Genomic DNA, 23,471 nt, shown 5'->3' on the forward strand with positions numbered 1-23,471 from the left:
TAAGTTAACACCTCCCACGCAAGTGGTCGCAGGTTCGAACCCGAGGCAACACACCAATGACTTTTAGAAGTTATGTGTGTATTAGAAATAATTATCACATGCTCCAACGGTGAGGGAAAACATCGTGAGGAAACCTTGCATGCCTAAAATTTGTTTAACACATTTATTGAGGGCATGCAAAGTCCCCAACCCGCACTTGGCCAGCGTGGTGGACTCAAGGCCTAACCCTTCCCCCATTACGGAAGGAGACCCTTGCCCAGCAGTGGGACATTAATGGGTTAAATTTATTATTATATATGGGGTAGAATATGCCCTAAATATGCAACCTCTTTCCGAGTATGTTCCCAAATCCTCGTCGAAAATTTACCATCAATTTGATAGAAGCATCCCTGTTTACATTTGTCACAGTATTATCACAGTAACATCTTGTTAAACCAAAACATACCTTAAATTGTTTGTATAAAGTTCAATATTGAACGAAGACGCCAATCTTGCTAAGCTCTGCACTACATATCGATTATCGACATAGCGATCAAGGATGTCACTTGCATGGGATTTGGCTAATTCATAGTGCATGTGTCGTCACGTCAGGGCTGTCACGGAGGGTGTGATAGGGGTGGCTGTTACACCGTACCGTAACAAATGATAAAATATATTAATATATTATTATAAATCTATACTAATATTATAAAGCTGAAGAGTTTGTATGTTTGTTTGTTTGAACGCGCTAATCTCAGGAACTACTGGTCCGATTTGAAAAATTCTTTAAGGTTTTAGATAGCTCATTTATCGAGAAAGGCTTTAGGCTATATATCATCACGCACCGACCAATAGGAGCAGAGTACCAGTAAAAAATGTTACAAAAACGGGGAAAATTATAACCCATTCTCTCTAATGTGACGCAAGCGAAGTTGCGCGGGTCAGCTAGTGATAAAATAAGAGGATAAAATCTGGATCACGAAATTTTGTAAAACGGTTAACGAGATAGCATTAGCCCCCTTTACACACTCTATCGCGCATGAAAGAACGCGCGTGTAAGGGGAAAGGAAAGACCACGCGCCGCGCTCATCTGTCAAGCCCGCGAAGAAAACCGCGAGCGAAGACCTGCCTGCTTTCCCGCGCGTAATCCGCTCCTAAGAACCTGCGAAAGAGTATATGTGTAAAGGGACTATTATCACAGAATACCTGCCAATAAAATAGTTGCTGCGTAAAATGTCTGGCTTAATCTTAGTTTATATTATAAATACATGCTTGACCTTCTAAATGCATTCTACAAGTAATTTACTAATATTAAAATATGTCACTCAAATACTTTATGTAAAACTGGATATTGTGATTTAATGCAAGAGCCAATACAAAGAAACCTGATCCATGTTGAACTATAATTTTTTTAAAAAGTGCAAAGTTCATGAACTGCTCAACCAATTTGACAAATTTTATTTTTGAAAAATTGTCTTTATGACACGGGAGAGGTTGTTCTGGAGAGAAATAAAACATAAAAAAATTTGGAGCGTCAGCTAGTTTAATATAAGTAGATACAAAAGTTTATTTTACAGATATCCTGGGCAGATAATGCCACTGGCGTTCCTTAATTTTTAGGGTTCCGTACCCAAAGGGTAAAACGGGAGTCTATTACTAAGCCTCTACTGTCTGTCTGTCTGTCTCCAGGTTGTATCTCATAAACCGTGATAGCTAGAATGCTGAAATTTCACAAATAGTTTAATTCCGTTACCGCTATAACAACAAATACTAACAATTCTAAAAAAAAATGATAAGGGGGTCCCCAAAAAAAAAACGTGTATTTTTTCGTATTGTTTTGCTCTACAGTAAAAACGGTAACAGGTAGACTTCAAATTCAGCGGATAGTACGGAACCCTTCGTGCGCGAGTGCGACTTGCACTTGGCCGGTTTTTACCTATTTATGGCACAAGATATATAAATATTTAAACTTAAATTCCGTCTTAACCATTGTAAATATAAAAACAACATAAACTTTTCTACTACTATGTTGAACCAAAGTTAGTTCTACCGTCGGTGTGACAGCAAACCAGTATAAGCCCATAGTGACACAACTGCACGAAGATATATCGCACTTGTGACCAATCAATCGACATGAACCGTACCTATTCTGTACGTACTCGACATTGAGATGCATGTGTACATGTACCATGGAATTTGGGCTTTAAATACACGCTAAGGCTTGCTTGTTTTGTTTGAAGAAACCACTGCTAACAAAACTTTTGTTATACGGCCTTTTAGGATTTGAAAATAAGTAAACAGCTTAAATCCTCTAACAATTTGAAACTCTCGCGGCTTGTACACATAAATGCAACGCGATAAAAACGATTGTATGGGTCTATCCCACTAGTCCCGTTGAGTTGTCCCGTGACGGGACAACTGGCACTATTTTGTCCCACTTGTCCCGTGGCGGGACAAGTGACACTGTTTTGGTGCCAGTTGTCCCGTTGCAGAAAAATCACGGGACTAATGGGACAGACGGAAGGGTCAAAACAACTGGTTCCATTGAATTGTTGTGTGACAACAGGTACTTGGTACTTTGGTACTAGCAGATGATGATTTGTACGCTTATCTATGTAAACTTTAAATTCACAAGAAGTTTTTTTTTACCATTTAGGCTTGTATAGTAAGCAAACTCGCATAGACCCTTTTAGACAGTTTTAGTATAACAAAGATGTAATGGGACACAATCCGGTAACTATCCCTGTGTACACTTTGAGTATTATTACTAAGATATAGGTTTAAATACCTTTGGTTTTACAATTTATCTACACAAGTATAGTGCATATTCCATTTGAGATATCTACCTTTGTTAAAACGTACTAGTTTGTATAACGTCTGCTATCTTACCAAAGTACCAAGTATCTGTTGTCACATAACAACTCAATGGAACCAGTTGTTTTGACCCTTCCGTCAGTCCCATTAGTCCCGTGATTTTTCTGCAACGGGACAACTGGCACCAAAACAGTGTCACTTGTCCCGCCACGGGACAACTGGGACAAAATGGTGCCAGTTGTCCCGTCACGGGACAACTCAACGGGACTAGTGGGATAGACCCGATTGTATTAGGTCAGGGAAAGTCTTTTTGCATTATAGTATGTATGAACTTGTAATAAATTCTCTTTGAGAGAGAGGATTTTATTACAAGTATGTATGAACTTACATACATACTATAATGCGAAAAGACGTTTTCCTTGACCTTATATATTCAAAGTTATACCTTATTTAGTCACTACTTAGCATTCACTTATATAACAGCATACCAAGATACATACATACACCAACAAAGCGAAAAAGAAATAACTTAGGTAATACCTAAGACCGGACTCTGATGAGCTAAAATCGTTTAAATCTTTCCATAAGAAAGAGACAGCGCTATACAATCTGTATAGTGCCATCCTTTTCTATTAGTAGGACTGTCATAGTCAGAGTGCAGCTCCTGATTGCTCACTTGACCAGTATTGAAATACCAGCGCGCAGTTATGACGTCCTGGTACATCTTTTAAATCAATTTTGAGAAATTTAAGTTTGCATTAAAGTTTTTGATAGTGAAAGAATCAAGAGTTTTTGGGTGGATTTTTGTATAAAAGAAGTCCTCGGAAACAAATAGAAAACGAGTCTTGATTATCATCAGAAATTGATGTGTAATGGAAATAAAGATTATAATATTTAAACAATATTGTTAGGTAAGTAACAATTTTATTACTATTTTTTATTTCTACATGACATTTTTTGCTCTTGTATCTAATGATCATAACAATTTATCATGTGTGTCGTATGCATACAAATCTATACTATCTATACTTAATATTATAAAGCTGAAAAGTTTGTTTGTTTGAACGCGCTAATCTCGGGAATTACTGGTCCGATTTGAAAAATTCTTTCAGTGTTAAATAGCCCATTTATTGAGGAAGGCTATAGGCTATATATCATCACGCTACGACCAATAGGAGCAGAGTAGCAGTGAAAAATGTTACAAAAACGGGGAAAATTATGATTATCTTAAATGACGCAAGCGAAGTTGCGCGGGTCAGCTAGTTGGTTATATGTATGAAGTTAAGAGGAAAAATGTGAAGTTTTATTTACTTATTTATTATTGCGTTTTTCTTTTTATCACCTGTTTTACAAGGTAATTTAAATACATTTATGACAATCCCATAACAAAAAAATATATTTAGTATTTTCATCACTGATTTGTACCAGCCCATTTAGAAAGACACGGTATTGAAGTATTTTGATGTGATTTGACTTATAAAGTCATGTTTAATGTAATTCTTTGTTTTGCAGAAACAATTTTAGTTTTATAAGAAGACATATGACATATGACCTTTACAAATCTGGTCATCATCAAGAAAAAAGTTAATTTTTGTAACGTACCTTTCCACATGAACTGAAGAAAAGATTGTAACCGGAGCTTAAATTTAAGATTTTACAAAATGAAAAGTACCAACCCTTTTAAAGTCGCTTTACCGGCGGCTATGTGGCTTCTCCTTATATTATCCATAGCTAGAGTAAATGGACAGAGAGCAACAAGCATAGTTGGCAACAGTCTAGTCCATGCAAGACCATGTGAAGACAACTCAAATATTTTAATTTCTTATGAACCTAATAGACCACCAGGAGAAGAAAATCAGTATCAATTGAACTTGGGAGAAGAAATGGGTGTCCACTATAACGTTATAATGACATTTGATTCGGATGCTACCGTTACTTTGGTAATACTCACCACTTTAATTAACACTGGCTCCATACGTTGGCCCCAACGCTTTTACCAACGTTGGGCTGCAAATCCGGTGAAGCGTACATACGTTGGCTTTCAAACTAGTTCTGTTCTGTCAAATCGCGAGCGTTGACGCAGATTCCTTTGATAAAACCGGCACGAGCCGGCCAACTACCAACGCTCGCCCCAACGTTGGGACCAATGCCATTTTCTAAATCCACACATTGGACGATAGCATTGGGGCCTATATTGGGGCCAACGTGTGGAGTCGGCATAATGCTGTGCTTAGGGCTATTGGTAGTTAATGCGACTGCCAGTCAGAAACTTCTGGAACGAAATTGGAGTCTGGGTAAAAAGTTCCTGAAGATTTTTCCCGTTAAAAAAGTCTTACCCAGATTGGATAGGAGTGATTACACGGAGTATGATAATAAAATCGCAGACATCAAGTCCCTCGAACACCACACATTTATTTATGTCTGCTACTGCTCTCATCGGTTGTAATAGTAACCGTCTAAATAGTGCTTGACTTGTATTTTGTTACTAATACATCTTTTACGCAACGAATATTACTAAAAATGATAAATTGTTTGTTAAACTTTTCAGGCTGACTCATCAGTTGCACGGATATGGCCCGACAGCGATGGTTACTTCAGAATAAGGTTCTTTAAACCAGCTCCAACTCTTGGCGTTACCATCAAAGGCCCAGAATCGGGCACAATACCTTATGTGACAAGCATTAAACTGAACAATGAAGAAATTTGTAAGGAACCTAAAATTGTAAGTACCTTCTTACTTATATTTAACTCACGTTATTCTTAAGCAAAATGTAATTATTGTCCTACTGCTGAGCAAGGGTCTCCTCCTGTAATGAGGGGGAGTACTACTCAAACCCTGCAAAAAAAAAACAGAAAAGGGCTTTATTTTTTAAATGAGAGTTTGGGACTCCAACTAGCTGACTGTCTAACCCCTGCTTTCGGAGAACATTTCTCGGTAGTTTATCTATTCAATAGCGTTTTAACTCATACAAAAAGCTATTGAATAGATAAACTACCGCTAAATGTACTGAGAAACCTAAGTAATTTCATTGAGAACGGTTAAAATTACTACTCCAAAAAAGATTCCTTATCGATATTTTTCTTCGCCGTTCTAATGAACATATTAAAGCAGATAATTTTAAAAAAGCTGAATCTTGATTCCAGGGTTTCTTTGATGCGTTTATCCAAGGTTATAAAGATACAGCAGAGATCAGCAGTCCTCTGCCTAGCGATTCTTGTGGAAGACGTAAAGTAGTTCATACAGAACTGATAGTGAATGGACAGCCTACTGCGCCAGGAGACTGGCCGTTCCACGTGGCTCTGTTCAAGGTTGAAGGGAAATACTTTAAGTATATCTGCGGAGGAACTTTGCTTTCCAAGACTTTGATTCTTACAGGTAAATCAATTTATAAAAAAAACGGAGACATTTTGTAATAATATTTTAATGATAGGACGGAGTGGGGATGTAAGAAGGACCAACCCACTACTATATAAGACGAATAGCGAAGAGAGAGAGATTTCGTAACACGAGATCAAAACTTAACTAAGAAATAATTTAATTAACTGACTTAAATACAGATCTAAATCAAAGAATGACGAACACAAAAATTACTTAACATATTATTTTGTTTTATGTTGGAATCGAACCCACGACCTCCGCACGCTGTATCAGCAGCGTGATAATGTCGACGAAATACTTTGATACAAATTAATTTTCAGAGAACATTTATTTTATAATTTGTTCTTCTTTCTTATAGCTGCCCACTGTGCTTCAATTCAAGGCGCCCCAGTCCTACCTGAAAGTTTAAACGTAGTTCTTGGTAAACACAATCTTATCGGAGGAGATATTGCACCACAAGAAAGAGAGGTAAAGTTTCAATTAATAATTTATTTTAAAAAGACTTCTTCCGCACTAAAAAATGCTGTTGTGTTGCGGGGACTTGTACAAACATACAAATAACGGACACAAAGTACAACCTGACCCGAAACAACTATTGGTAAATGGCACAAATATATTGTTCGGTGTGGGAATGGAACCTACTACCTCCCGATCCAGTGATAGCAGCGTGGCGACCTAAACCATTAACCTAAATACATCAATCAATACAGTTATCCATATCAATCAATAGAGTTATGAAAAACCCAAAATAACTTTATAGTACCCAGAAGGCAATGATTTTTTCAAATTTTCTGAATATTTTCAGGTGTTCCAAGTAATAATCCACCCAAGATACAACGCGAAGAACTTAAACAATGATATCGCACTACTGAAGCTGAAATCTGAAGTAGTCTTTGATGATTATGTTCAACCTGCCTGTCTGTGGGACACCAACTCTTACAAAAAACTTCCTGGAGGAGAGGTTTTTGGGACTGTAAGTTATTAATCTATGTATATTAGTCTGAAGAACCAATGAGTTTTGCCATAGGTCGAAAAAACCCGAATTAGTGGCAATTTTAGTAGCCAAAATTGTCACCAACTATCAATTAGCTTGTAGAATTAGAAGAGAGGCCCATGGGATTCTAGTATGGAGCCTCAATGAGGTGCAGGTGGAGGGCATTGGAGAGTTTTTTAGGTCCCAGAGCCTTTCTATTTACGCGCCAAATGGTTGGCTACTAGGGTGGTTTATAGTGGAAAATACACCACATACCCCAACATTTCTCCCCTAAGAAAGTTAGGCATTCGAAGGGATTTCTCCGGCCGAAAAAAAAAAGATCCAAAAAACCTGACTTAATACAGTCGTAGGGCTTCTACGAGTTGGCTTCGGCTCCACGCACACCTTGGTGATGGCGTAAGTAGTGGTTTAGGTCGCCACGCCGCTACCATTGCTTCGTATACATGTAAGTATAGAAATAATTAGCAGACTTAGAGACTCTCTCTTTCTACAAGGAGACACACTTTAACTTTTCAATGTTTTTCTTCGTGTTCAGGTAGCGGGCTGGGGTTTAGACAATAAGGACGAGCTGTCAACCACACTGCAACAAGTCACTCTACCCAAGATCTCAGAAGCAACGTGTCTTAAGAGCAACCCAGTGTTCTTCCAGAAGACGTTGAATTCATATAAATTTTGTGCTGGATATACTAATGGTGAGTGAAGAAATTGTTTCTTGAGGCAAAAATGTTAAGCATTTAAAGAGAGTTTCTATACTTCTTATCTTATATACTGTATATTATTCTACCATGACTTACAAAAATACTATGCGAACAGTGTATAAATATCTTGTCAAGCAAACATATTTGATATGTCTACCTTAATGCTTGCGTTTACGTAAAGCATTGGAGCTAAAGACACGCAGACCTTAACTTTCTGAAAAATAAAATACACTAGAATTTTATCTCTTGCCTGAAACTGAATGATAGTAAAAGAGGCATTTAAATGTGTAGATTTGTTAACTAAATGTTATTTTGTATAAGTATTACAGCAGTACTTTATCCTTTCTATCACATTTCAGGAACATCAGTCTGCAATGGTGACAGCGGCGGTGGCTTCCTAATCTTCGTGCCTGATGTAGCTGGAGACAGTACTCACAAATCAGGCACCTGGCACGTCCATGGTATCGTGTCAATGACCTTAAGAAGGAATGACGCGCCCATCTGTGACCCCAACCAGTATGCATTGTTTACAGACGTTGCGAAATATAGGGACTGGGTTATGGGGTATTTGAAAGAATAGATTTCTAACCCAATTAAATGCATTTTAATACATATTTTTCAAAATGACTTTGTTTTTTTTTTGTTTTACGCCTAGTATTTCGAATTTAAGATATAAGAGGAGTCGTATGCATTATACCTACATTTTGTTCGTTATAAGTCCTAGGTGACATTATTTATCAGACTAGTAGTAAATTAAGAAAAGTCCATGCTACTACTGAGGATATGAAATACCAACATGAATTGAATGATCCAAATAGTAGTTTTCTTGACTTGGTAATCAAACGCCAGACATCATGAGTAGCATTATCTAACACAATCATACATAGTATTCTGGCATAAATAAAAGAAAACTTACAAAATACATTACGCTGCAACCACAGTTTCAACACAAACAATGTTCCCTAGATTTATCTTGAAAGCTCACCAATCCATCATATTCTCGTTAAAATAATAACCACAACAAATATAAAACAGCCCCTTATTAAATTATCAGAGCAACTGTAAACAAACCTACTTTGTTTACAGTTTATCATTTCAAACAACAGATGTCGCTTCTTAACAAGCTTTTAAAAAGAAAAAAGGGCGCGCCAATATATTCTTGTTCAAGTTTTAATGTAACACCATTATTCTTCAAGAATCGTCTAAATGGGGACGGGCAGAGTCGTTTACTTAACAATCTGAGGGCTTTTTGAAAAATGTTACAAGTTTGTATTACGACGTTTTATGTTTTATTAAACGTGAAAATTACTTTTTTGCCATTCGTAACTCATAAATAATGTAAAAGAGTCGAAAATGAACAAGAAAACCACAAAAACATTAACTTGTAGAAGAAAACGCCTGATAAAATGTAAATAGCAATATGCACTAGAAGGATATTGCTATTATTTTGTGTCAGGTGCCTAATTAGCTCTGTGAATTACATTGATTAAACTATTTGAAATCCTTAGTATATTAATATATTATAATTATAATTATTATACAGGTATGCCACTTCAAATCGTAGTTTAAGGTGTCATAACCTAAAATGTTGCATAAGATTATTAACTTTGACCTCTGAAACTAATATCAAATATAGGTCTTATTATACAGTTATAAACATTAACGTAAATATTTGGATGCATAACAATTACATTAAAATTAATAAACACAAGCTGTACCCTTTTGATTAGACCATAATGACTCTCGCGATCGTACAATTTGCTATTACAATTTCAGCAGGCGTTTATTATTTGAAATTATAATGATGGTAAATAAACAGAATATTATCTGGAATAATATTTCTTCTATGCTTATGTATTATCTCATATTGGTATATTTCCAACGTAAAGACGTTACCTACAAATAATCGAACATCTGAAACTATGCCTACCTAGTTTAATTATTACCTAATTTAACACAAATTCTTGAATTATATTTTCGGAACTGAATTCTTCAATTTTCTTTTAGGTACGTTACTTCTTAAGTATCTAGACTCGCGACGTTTTAAATTAATGGGAACCTACCTACTACCTCCTTATTTTTCTTTCTACATATTTTGTAGATATATTACCTATACTCATGAATGCATGTTTTCACTTTTTAGTGGAACTTTTCGCATACAACACCGATGTTTCCTTGACATTCAAATATAATACAATTATCCTTAATATTTAATTAAGTTTCAAGGGTAAGCTTGTAATCTAATTATTTGGACAACCGCTACATCTCAACTTAATGATTTATGGTTCGAAATGTGTCAGATGTTTATTTAAAAATAATTATTACGGGTTATACGCAACATTTTTAAGAAATGCAGTATATTTTTGTAGTAACTATGTATATGGATCTCCACAACCCAGTTACCTGGGTTATAACACGATACCCTTCGGTAAGACTGATTTTCAGCTATATTTCGCTCCTCGTGATACTAATTAGTTCGTACTCAATTACGTTTTAAATCTTACTTATAGCTTTACAGACTCACTCAGATAAACTAAAAAATGTTTTATATTTTTAGCTTGACGTTTTGTTCAGAAGCCAGAATTTACTGGCTGTGGTCACAAGCTGACAGCAAGCAAGCAAGCTTTTATTATTTACAATTATTTCAAAAACAATTAATTTGAAAACAAACCCGATTATAATTAATACGCAATTTAAAACCGCCTTAATTTTTTATTTACATGTAAACCTTGTTCTTAACGTAATTTCCTTTCTTTATTTTTTAAACACCTACTTCGTTAATTCTCAGCATCACCCCAAGGTAGACTGGTAAAAAATGCTTCTGGCATTAAGTCCACCTTTATTCACTTTTGTATAAGAAGTTTAAAATACACAAATAGATTATACAATCCTATATTTTCAACTGTCACATAAGTATAACACACGCCACATATTAATTCGCACGGTCCCAACACATCTTCGTCAAAAATTACTCATTCTTAATAAAGTAGATCGTAATTTTTCTCAGGACAACAGGAGGGTGGAAAAAAATATATAAATTGCCTCCTTGCTCTTGACAGAACAGTCGTTATGGGGGAGTTTTATGTCTGCCACTTTATAAGGGGATGAACGGGGATGGTACTGTTTTGGGGGTTGAAAGTGAGGTAAGGTTTTAGGTTCGAATAATAGTGCATAGAAAAAAAAAGATTTATCGAATTTAGTTCAGTTGTTTAAAAGTTACGCATTCACCTACATTTTAGTGATTCATTTTTATTTATGTACATTTTAATTGATTCAAACCAAGCACAGAAAAGAGTTAATTTTCACGCAATCAATTTATCACGAAGAATACTTTTAATGTGCATTTTCATATTAAAATGTATTTTCCAGAATGAAATCAGAGAAAAAGCTTTATAATATAAAACCAATATGTGATTATTCGTTCAACTAGTCACTGCTTCGGTGGACTGCTATGTAGTGTGTGCTTTATAGAATGGAATAAGATCTTTTGTGTTAAATATTACTGTTTTAATCATGTTATGACGCACATTGGGTCTCTATTCTACCACTTTCATGGTACTTCACGGCCGCCGTGGCGCAGTAGTTAAGGTGGTCATCTCTATTCGTCCTTTTGGGCTATGAAAGTAGCCTCAATAAGAATTGCTCTTTTTTGCGGTGACTTTTACAAACATACAAACAACGGACACAAAGTACAACCAGACCCGAAACAATTATTAGTCGATCGCACAAATATTTGTTCCGTATGGGAATCGAATCCACGACTTCCCGACGCAATGGCTTGGCGAGATAAACCACTGCCCTAATTACTGGGAGGAAGACCTTTGTCCAACAGTGGGACATTAATGAGTTAAATTGAATTATTTTAACTGTTTCCACACAAACTTATCCTCGCTATTGCAAGCCAATAGTCAATAAAGAAATATTCAAATTAGATGCTCTTGCTCCAGACAATATCCGATACAAAAATATTTATTACTTTTCTTTTGTTGTGTTCTTTAAGTTTTTAGTTATTGACTGTGCAGTTATTTGCATGCTATCTATATACAACCATCAAATATTATTGTTTCAGAAAAAAATATTACAGTCGCATTAAAATGAAGATAACGATTTCTAATCTTTAAAGAGACATCCAGATTATTTTTTTTGGAATTTGTTCGTGTGTTACTGAAAAATACAGTGTGTATCCTTTTTAACCGACTTCAAAAAAGGAGGATCTTCTCTATTCGACTGTTTTTTTTCTGTTTGTTACCTCATAACTTTTTACTGGGTAAACCAATTTTGTATTTTAACTATCCACCAAATGCTATATTTTTCCAGAAGATAGCGATATAAATGTATATTTTATTTCTATTTATGGGTAAAACAAGTGTGTGATACACGTGAGTCCTCACATACAGTTAAACCTAACGTCTCTGTTCGAGCCATTAACTCCTTACCTGTACACAGAGATATAGAACGTAGTCTAGAAGTACACATTAAGTTTATAATACTTTAGTAACAACTACCGTATGATGTATATAGAAAGAAGATATTGTTGACAGTTTGTTTCTGTCTATAGTGAAGGTTAAAAGCATAACTAGGTACTGAAGAGATTTCCCCAAAAAATAATTTTAAAAAGGTTATCTGACCTTTGTCTCTCTACCTCTACTGAAGCCAGTGGCGATACTATGTATGTTGATTATCTTAATGAAATATGGACAAGAACCGCGGGCCCAAACTATCACAAAGTAAAATAGGCTGAATTGTGGTTACTTAAAAGTTAAAGACGAAAATAAATATTGCATGCTTGTGAGTATTTCAAATCATCCTAGAAGAGATGTTATTTGACGCGGCCGCAAAGCATGCTGGGTTAAAACAATATTTCTAGCCTTCTGAGAGGTGATTTATACATAAAAAGGTTTGGGTGGGCTTTGACTGCGGTAAAATCTAACTAAATTTAAACTTACCCGAATGACCTCAATCTATATAAAGAACTAATTTATCAAAATTTCCTAATAATTTGTTCCAAAAATATTTTCAAGTTCAAAGCAAAATTCATTTCAATAAGCCTTTTAAACTTCAAGTAGCAACAAATAAATCAAAGAAGTCAATTGAACGCTAACGGTTGACAAATTCAATCTCCCGTTACAAAATAATCTTGAATTCGCAACAGAAAATTATGTGAATCGTTTCATTTATAATTTTGTTCGGAGCGGAAGGGTGGAGCCACCTTTCAATTTTAAATTAGCTTCAATGAAATAAGGGAGCATTTTCACTATCCCAAAAAGCGTGAACAAAACGTAAATTGACCGTAGCAGCGCGCCAATGTGTCTCAGCACTAATGCCTATATTTTATTTTTCTTATATTTTATTTTTTGATCAATATTAGAGACTTGTGACCAGAGGAAGACCGAAAATAAGCATTATAAAAGCATTACATAAAAGACAGCAGATTGAAAATAATGGTTAAAGACCATATTTAATGTGGGATGAGGTCGATGATGATGACAACTGGCCCTCATGCAAATGGCGTATGAAAAAATTGAATAAGAGAGTGATTATTATCTTCTTCTTCACAGTTGGTTAGTCTCAATAAAATTTGCTGTCACATTCAAATATCATGGTTTATAATCCAAATTTTCTTTTAAGATTTTGTTATGAAATTTAGAGCACATGTTTATCTCGCAAACCTCAATAGATAATCTAAGTTTGACTCGTTTATGATATACAGTTTTTTTGGTCAAAAGTGGATGTAAATTGTGAACATGCGGCATTGCTTGCCAGTTTTCTTTAAACTTTGCCTCGACACGCTTTACTATGTGAATAGATTCCAATAAAATCAATTCTTCTACCGGAGTCCAAATAGGATAGTGAGAAAGTCCTCTTATTTTATTTACCTTAAAATTTGGTGCGCATTTCTCAATGAATACAGGGTTATTGGCCGGGCAAACAATTATTATACAACTTCTAATAGATATCCGGATAAGATTTGTTATGAATACCTTAAAAGGGATTGAGATCTAAGTAGATTATTCACGTAAAACATGGCGACTGATTGAGAATGAGTGATTAATTTATGAATGCTATTTTGATGTTAGAAGTTGACAGTAGTATATTAGATTCGATTTCCAAGTCTTGAAAAACTCTAACCTAGTTAACTTAATTTCAAAGTTGTTCAAACCGTCCAAAAGTAAAATGGTCATGACTTCTCGGGTTCATTTCCCGGGTAGAGCAAAAGTATAGTTTGTTGTTGTTTTTATACAGTTAATATTATAAAGCTGAAGAGTTTGTTTGTTTGCTTGAACGCGCTAGTCCCAGGAACTACTGGTTCGAATTGTTTTTTGTTTTATATACCATTTATCGAGGAAGCCTTTATGCTATATAACATCCCGCTACGGCCATTAGGGAAAAATTATTTCATTCTCTTTTATGTGACGCGAGCGAAGCCGCGCGGGTCAGCTAGTTTATCAATAAAGTGTAAATCAAACATTTCTGTCTACACAAACGAATTAAACAGGCAGAGTTATAAACAAACTATTTTTTTCTGGCACATCTAGCGACTATATTTTCGTGTAAGCACTTTGTACGACTATCTCTCGTATTACTAGCTCTATAATGAAGCTTGTAACAGCCAGTTTCGAATCTCTTCATCCTTTACTTAATAGCTTGAGGAGTATTCTTCTTACGTTTATTCCTTGATTAGTCTTATTTACGTCAAGACTATGTTTCTTGTAACAAAATGTATGTACCGCTACTTCGGCGCCGTCATCTCGTTCTCGGTGACGTCAAATTCAAATTCAAATTCAATACATTTATTGCTTACTAAGGGTAGTGGCAAACTTAGTAACCTTTTTCAGGCATTGTAATTTTTACAAGGTAGGGTAAGGTAAGTTATTAACATTTTATTATTATGTCTAGATTATAGCTTCTATATAATAAACACATTATTTTAAATTTACATTGCTTAAATATCGTCGGCGGTGGACAAACGGTAGGCGGTAGGTTAGTAAACGAAATAGACAAAAAAACTATGCATACATACATTCTCTGTGGTGTAGTGATTAAGGTAGTCGCCACGCCACTATAAGAGCGTCGGGTGGTTGTGGGTTCGATTCTTACACGAATCAAATGGTTGAATCGGATCTGGTCATTTTTGTGTCCGTTATTTGTATGTTTGTAAAAATCGGCAAAGTACCTTATATTACGTTATCTATACCGAAAGGCTACATGCATGAAATACACCCACTTTGTCACCGATGTGATCTGTGTAATTTACAATACTACCAAAATATTAGCCAAAATTCTTCTCACCCTCTTCTCTTACAAACCTAAATTAAATCGATGATAGTAAACCACAATAGCCGGTCGATTAGGTCTCCACTCGACCATGCCGTGGTCGCGGTAACCGACGTTACCGTCTATGTGGTCACTCGTTACCGTCTATGTGGTCACTACAAGCGGTTTAGTGTAACTCTACACTAGAACTGTTTAGTGGTTTCATTAAAATTTTGAAGTGGTGTAGCGAAATTTCGCTTGATTAGGGTTAGTATGTGGTTTAGCTTTAGATTTAAAAATATATTTATTTATTGTTATATAAATTAGAAACTACGAATAAATAGTTTAACAAAATTATTTTAATTCTTGTATGTAATTTTTTTTTTAGATGTGTATGAAGCAAGTGTATTTTGTAGGGATAGGAGATAGGAGAGTAGCGTGGTGTAATCTCTGTCTATTCCTATGGGAAAAAAGCGTGATTTAAGTAAAATATAATTTTGGACACATGGTCATTAAATTTGATTCCAATTCCTAAGCAGAGATTTTTTTATGATAACCAGATAACTTGCAAAGCTTATATACATCTAAATACATACTTATAGAGATAAATGAACAACCAAATTCAGAACTATTAACTAATATAAATATTACTACATAAACTATTACTAACTAATACTATAGCTCATCACAAATATTTGTACCTGGTGGGATTCGAACTCACCACACGCGGCGCTTCGCTTATTGCGGTGAGGTGACCACGTTAACTACTGCGCCAAACAGGCAGCTAAATTTGTTGTTGTATGGATGTAAGTGTGTAAAAAAGTACGACTATTAAAATCTTGAGATTCATCAAAATATACTCGTAGACTTCATAGTACACCTACAAATATGGCTCCATATGAATATGGTAGAAGTGAGCTATTACAGTGAATGGCGAGGGATCAATGGACTGGAGGCATTGTGTGGTACAATGATGTTCGTGGTTACTAGACATGTACCGGTCGTACGCTGGTCGTGTACAGGGGGACGTTTGAGGACTTATTTTGGTTGTGTAATTTGGTGGTAGTATGTGTGGAAAATTAAATACTGTATAAAATGCTTTCTTCTTTATTGCGTGTATGCTTGTAAAAGTCTCCGCAATAGAAGAGCAATTGTGAGCGCGAGAGTTGTCTTTTAAAAAATAGAATATAAATTTGGCTTTTGTTATCGAATGCAAGCTGAAAAGTTATAATAAAACATGACAGTAATAAAAAATAATAACAAACTGACACAATTTCAATCGTACCTTTCTTGTATGCCTACATCGATCTAATTATTACTATTGGTCCACAAACAATAAGAACACAGTGGTCAATTGTTAAACCATTTTGAAGTTAAAAAAGTGCTTTAAAAAATGCTTATCTATACTAATATTATAAAGCTGAAGAGTTTGTTTGATTGTTTGTTTATTTGAACGCGCTAATCTCAGGAACTAATGGTCCGATTTGAAAAATTCTTTCATTGTTAGATAGTCCATTTATCGAGGAAGGCTTTAGGCTATATAACATCACGCTACGGCCATTAGGAGCGGAGTAGCAACGAAAAATGTTACAAAAACGGGGTTTTTTTTTCATTCTTTCTTATGTGACGCAAGCGAAGTTGCGCGGGTCAGCTAGTTTAATATAAAAAAAACATTCATAACGTTACGCTCATTTCTCAAAGAGGTAGACAGAAACTAAAGAACGCCACTTGATACGATCCTTACAAACTTCTCTTGCCTCCTCCAGATCCGTACATCTTGTATACATCCATACATACAGGACGTCCTAAAAGCCATACACAGATTAAATAACAGTCCATTCGATATTGAAACACCATGTACACATGCGAGTCGGTTAGTAAGAAATTAAATAGGGTACGAGATAGGATTATCCAAATATTAGTCTTGTGGGTTTCTTGATAAAGCCATTGACCCTTCGTCGCACATACAATGTGTTACTATTGTAAAGGGAAATCAATATTACTTGTATTATTCAAAGATATATTTGGAGTACTTACTACAAGTCAATTTATGAACATTTTTGTTGAAAATTATTTACAAACAAGATTACTGTCTTTGTGGCCTAGTTGGTAGTGTACGCGAGTGCCGTATAAAGGTCTTGTGTCCGATTCCTGTGTTGGATCAAAAATGTATTGATGAGTTTTTCTGTCAAGAAATGCTTATAATTGCCCGAAGTGATCTCCGTGCCTTGACGAGCACGTAAAGTGGTCGATCCTGCGCCTGTACTCTCTAATTTATCAGTCGTCTGGTTACCTTAGTACAGGCTCTGGTTAGTTTGAAACCAGATGATCAATAGCGCGATGCATCAACTTTCGAGTATCAACAGTTTAACATTTAAAATATGCTGCAAAAATAGTTCCTACGGCGCCTACTACTCAGATTTTCATACGAAATTTCTCAATAGCTAACCGGTGTTAGTCGGTAGACGTAGAGAATCACACTACATGTACAAGTTAAACTGAGATACAAAAAAAGGCCACAAGTCATTTTTATCAACACAAATAATTCTTCGAAAAATCTACGACAGTCTCATTTGGAAGATAAAATCGGACCGTCTCTCAAATATCCAAAGCGAAAAGGTTCGAGTGAACGAGTGCACCTGTTGTAACTCTGTGTCGGGAATCAGGTGACTGTGAAATTTACTTTAAAGATTTCCAAACCATCGAGCATGAAGAACGTTTTGTAAGGTAACGTTTTAGGTACTGGTTTTTACGTAACTGCTTAATATCCTTAATATGCCTATAGTTCCTCTTTACTAGGTCTTGCCCGCGACTATGTTCACGTGAACTATATTAAAATAATATCACGAATGTTATACCCAAAGGTGTTGAGGTGTTTGAAATACAGCCACGTTTCGCCATTATTTATTTAAAAAGACAACTCCCGCGCTAAGAACTGTGCTTGTGTCGCGGGGACTTCTATAAACATACAAACAACGGACACAAAGTACAACCAGACCCAAAACAACTATTTGTTAATCACACAAACATTTGTTCCGTGTGGGAATCGAACCCGCAACTTTGCGACGGACTGGTAGTGGCGTGGCGACTACCTTAATCACTGCGCAACAGAGGCCATCTAAAAACTATTCTCCATTTGGTACAAAACCCGGGCTTATAAAACCTCCCATTGCATATAACTTATTTTTTAAAATAAATAAATAAATAAATATTGTTGGACAACTCACACACGGTCATTTGGTTCCAAACTAAGCAGAGCTTGTACTATGGTAACCAAATAACTGATAAACATACTTATATATTTCTAAATACATACTTATATAGATAAATTGACAACCAGGCTCAGAATAAATACTCGTGCTCATCACACAATGATTTGTCCCGGGTAGGATTCGAACCCACCACACGCGGCACTACGGTTGTTGCGGCGAGGTGACCGCTTAAACCACTGCGCCAAACGTGCAGTTTCAAGAAACTATTCTATATTCAATCTTTAACCAAGAGAGAGGGTCAGCTGAGCTGTGAAATGTCTTCAAAGACTTCCGGGCCAGTGATCCGGGCGAACTATTGAAGTATTTCAGTGGGTGATTCTTTAGACACACTTCACGCTTACAGGCTATGTAACGGAAAATTGGTTTAGAGTGGTTGTCGTTAATAGGTTTAAAGTTCGCAAGGAAAAGGTCCATTGCCAGTTGTGCTCACCGGTGGGTAAACGATCTGCAGGTTAAGCAAACGTTGGCGCGGTCATTCCATAGAAGGGTGACCTCGTAGTATTTGGACATCTCCGTGCTTCAAAGGGCACGTAAAAAGGGTCTTATTGTTAATGGCGAAATGTGAGTGTATTCCATACACCTCGGCCTATACCTTCGGGCGTCACTAACATGATTTTATGTGTCTTCTGTTGTCATACCTAGGAAACATGAAATTGTGCCTCTTAACAGTAGTTGGTCGTAAAAGTTACAAACCGAAACACATACACACACACACACATACATTACTGTCTACTCAAACAAACACACTCACGCTTGCATTTAAACGGGCATGTAACTGCAAGGCAGCGTTTTCATCCGTTACGTATTACTATACGTCTATTACAAAGTGAAAGGGTCTGACTGTTTGTTACGCGTTCATGACTGAACATTTGAACCGATTGAGACGTAATTAAGCACAAAAAACGTTCGTAGTTTTTAAAATGGAAGCTAAAACTGCGTACGCGATTGTACCCGCATGGTTTAGTCAGTATGATGAAAGTGAAAGTCAAAATGTTTTACGCTTTTACGGCTAACTTCTTAATCAATTTTGTTCAAATGGTAAGAATGGCAATGGTTAAAGAGTTGAAGTTGAAATATAGGTTATAAGTACCACCAAATTACCTGGAAATTTTTGCGACAGCAAACTGATATTATATAGGCGCGTTGGTCGCTCTATTGATTGGACAGTCAGCAGAGGGTTTTCTACTCTGAAAACACCTTGTGTTCAGTTAGGTACTTAGTTTGGCTACACCTATACTTTTTCTGTCTATGTAAATATTTATGTAACAAAAACTAATTAATTAATCATCGTTATTATTAGGCGTCGTTACCATCAGACAAAAACAATTTTGACATGTATTTAAAAGTCAGTTACAAATATTCAACTAAACTGAAACAGGATGTAAAACTTGAAACACAGGTGGAGCCGCGTGGATTACCATTATTCTGGGATGTAACATAGATTAGTACGACTGTATGTAAGCGTTGCAAACCAATGCGGTTTGTGAGAGACCGTCGACGATTGTTGCAGCGAGTAAATGAAGGCATTTAGATACGAACTATGTAACTAGCTGACCCGCGCAACTTCGCTTGCGTCACATAAGAGAGAATGGGTCAAAATTTTCCCCGTTTTTGTAACATTTTTTACTGGTACTCTGCTCTTATTAGTCGTAGCGTGATGATATATAGCCAATAGCCTTCCTCGATAAATGGGCTATCTAGCACTGAAATAATTTTTCAAATCGGACCAGTAGTTCCTGAGATTAGCGCGTTCAAACAAACAAACTCTTCAGTTTTATAATAATAATAATAATAATAATAATAATAATAATAAGCCCGCAGGGCCCCTTGAGGCGAGGTGACGGGGAGTAGCGACCCCGCGGTACCTGAGTGCTCCAGGGGGAAGTCACCCTTCCTCATCTCCGGCTTGCCTTAGGTGGCTGGTCGGAGTGAAAACTGACGAGGAAGCGGTCCCCCGCCTCTGGCTTGCCTTCATTGGCCGTCCAGAGTGGAGTCGCAAGAGCAGAGCTCCCACTCTGTTCGGAGGACGGATGCTGAGCGTAAGTGGCTAGTGGGCCAGTGATGCCGGACCCTCAGGGAGCAAGTGATCTGAGTTTAACGTCCAGCGAGGCCTCTCCGTCCTTCAGCCGCTCACGTCCCTGTTGCCCCCTAGTTGCTATTCGTGCGACTTGATTAGGGTGGCCCAGTTTGTGAGTTGGCAAGTCTCCGCCTGCCATTTTTACATGTTATTGACATTGTTTTCGGCAGGCGTCATAGTTCCCGTAATTTCCTAGCTTCCCAGTCCATTAGCACCCCACCCCAATAGCCCAAGTAGTTTTTCCCATTAGTTTTGCCATAGTTCCACACAGTCCGGTGATTGTCCTTGGGTGCATTTTATAGTGTGAACAGGGATAATCACCGGATTGTGACACCATACATTATTGAAAGATTAAAGCCGTCTAAAAAGGGCCTCTACGTGTTGGCTTCGGCCCCACGCACGCCTTCCAAATGTCCGGGACTCTGTAGTCCCGAGATATAAAAGAGACGTACATAATAATAATAATAAATCTTTATTTCAGAACCAGGTTCCATAGTTTTTTTACAAAAGAAAACAAAAATTAAAATTAAAATAAAATGAAATTCAAAGTACAAACAAAATAAAAAATAACATAACAACTTCTCTTAAGCAGCTAAGGATAACCATTTTTTTAACATAGAACTACCACACAGTCTGTCAGAAAGTTCCCTTATAATGGAGTTTCCACACGTATCAACCCTGGACATGAAACCAGCTATTCGGTTTCTCTGGATGGCATTAAACGTGTTCAGTCTCGCCTCGGTAAACATACCCGAGGCACTACAGTAAGGAGCCAAACCCATAAGGTGTCTATAGATGTTGTTGTACTGAACACGAATGGCATCCAGAGACCTCTTCGTATACTCAGTCCAGAGCTGGCACGTGTAGAAGCTCTGACAGTAGGCCCTGAACAGATGTGCTTTGGTTTCTGGGGTCGCTTTATAGAATTTCCTGGCCAACATATTGCCAACAATTGACAACGCCCTACGCTGACGATCAATGTCCGCATCATCCTTCATGTCCGACGTCAGTATGTGACCAAGGTACTTGAACCTCTCCACCACCGCTACTACCTGTCCACCTATCCATACAGGTGGGACACTTTGTGGACCTCTGCCTGACCTAAATACTAGAAGTTCCGTCTTTTTCGCATTGTATACCAAATCATGCTCTCTAGCATACGTCTCACAAATAGCCAGCAGTCTTCTCAATCCTTTGATCGAGGGGCTGAGCAAGACCATATCGTCTGCGTAACTTAGGTTGTTTACATATCTGTCACCTAGCCTCAGCCCCACTGGGGTCCTACTCAGCTCCTCGATCAGATCATTCATATATAAATTAAATAGGTCAGGAGAGGTCAATCCACCCTGCCGAACACCGCATGAAAGCTTATAATTATCCGACAAAGCTGAGTCCCATCTAACATTGTTAGACTGATTAGAATACCAATATCTAATCAGTCCAACAACGCTACTCTGTACCTTGCTGTTCTCAAGTTTGTCCCATAACAGATCGTGGTTGATTGTATCAAAAGCGCGGCTTAAATCCAGAAAACAAGCATAAACACTTGTTTTCTGCGCAACGTAATGGGACACAACTTGTTTCAAAGAAAAGATGGCCATATCAGTTGATACCTCCGGGCGAAAACCGAACTGTCCATCGTCTATCCTAAGAGCAGGACTTAACTTTTTATGTAATAGACGTTCAAGCACCTTGGCCACAATCGTAGCCAGCGAAATGGGCCTATAGTTGGCCATACTAGACAAATCACCTGTTCTATTCTTTACTATAGGCACAACCAGAGTGCGGATGAGTTCCTCAGGTAAATACTGATGCCGCGCGCAAAGATTGAAAAAACTAGCTAGAACTTCGGCAATATGCTCACCGGCGTACCATAAATGTTCTATGCTTAAGCCATCATGCCCCGGTGATTTTCCGCGTTTCATTCCCCTAAGTACCTCAATAATATCCTTTGATGTGACCTCAAAAAAATACTCATCTAACCTACATTGGCCCGAAGATTGAGTAGGCGCCCGCTTGGTGGTTGTCAGTCGGATATCAAAATGTCTGCGGAACCCATTTGCGATAGCTACCCGGTCAGTCTCCCCTTCAACGCTCACTGGAATGCTACTTCTCGGGTTAAGCTTCTTAACCTCTGACCAAAACTTACAAAAATTTTTTGACGACGCATGATCGGCTAGTATGGTCATCCTAATCTGCTCTTGGTTGTTTTGCACAAACTTTAAAGCTGCTTTAAAGTCCTTACGCGCGGCACGCATTTGTTCGTAATAGTATCCCGAACAAGGCCTACCATACATGTTCCACTGTAAGAACGTTTGCCTAGCCATTACATGATGCGGTTTCACATGGTAATTCCAACCAATTATATATCGCTTTTTACTATCTTTACATATAAATGTACATTCAGCTGCTTCTTGTAATGATTTAATTATTTTACTATACAGAATATCTATTGTTTTCAAATGTTCTATGTCACTACAAATTATGTTATTATTATCACACGTCAAATTAAAGGAATTACTACTAATTAGTGAATATAAACTATCAGTACAAAGCTTACAGTATTTATCACATTGTTCATTATTTCTAATACCCCATTTATATTTAATATTGCAATCAGTCTCACTATCTATTATCAGTCTTTTACAATTAATAGTATTAAATCTTACCTGTATGACTAGTGGGAGGTGGTCCGACAGGAACGCATCGTATAGTACATGCACGTCACTTACTGTTGGTTCAGCGGCCGCGGAGACAAGGCAGTGATCGAGCCATCGCTGCGAACCTGTCGCATCACTTACATACGTATATGCACTTACGTCTAAACACTTACGGTCTATACACACGAATAGTTCTTCAGAACAGTAGTCCATTAACTCCTTATAAAAGCGAGTATCGAGGTGGGCATTAAAGTCCCCGAGAACAAACACACTTTCGACATCCGCACTCTCAATATTAGTATAGATTAGTATAGATAGAGAGGACGTTTTAAATTCTAATGTGT

The 23,471-nt window shown here is 37.0% G+C and overlaps 1 protein-coding gene across 1 annotated transcript; it reads left to right on the plus strand.

The window, feature by feature from the left end:
* The first annotated feature begins 3,493 nt into the window (after window positions 1–3,493).
* Window positions 3,494–8,488, plus strand: LOC142983126 (chymotrypsin-like elastase family member 2A). The gene is made up of 8 exons (XM_076129969.1): window positions 3,494–3,704; window positions 4,306–4,733; window positions 5,342–5,515; window positions 5,938–6,169; window positions 6,531–6,640; window positions 6,978–7,145; window positions 7,702–7,858; window positions 8,224–8,488. The coding sequence occupies exons 2-8, from the start codon at window positions 4,455–4,457 to the stop codon at window positions 8,442–8,444; spliced, it is 1,341 nt and encodes a 446-aa protein (XP_075986084.1). The 5' UTR covers window positions 3,494–3,704; window positions 4,306–4,454; the 3' UTR covers window positions 8,445–8,488.
* Window positions 8,489–23,471: the final 14,983 nt, after the last annotated feature.

The sequence above is a fragment of the Anticarsia gemmatalis genome, chromosome 23 (genome assembly GCF_050436995.1).
Source record: "Anticarsia gemmatalis isolate Benzon Research Colony breed Stoneville strain chromosome 23, ilAntGemm2 primary, whole genome shotgun sequence".
Classification (NCBI taxonomy): domain Eukaryota; kingdom Metazoa; phylum Arthropoda; class Insecta; order Lepidoptera; family Erebidae; genus Anticarsia; species Anticarsia gemmatalis.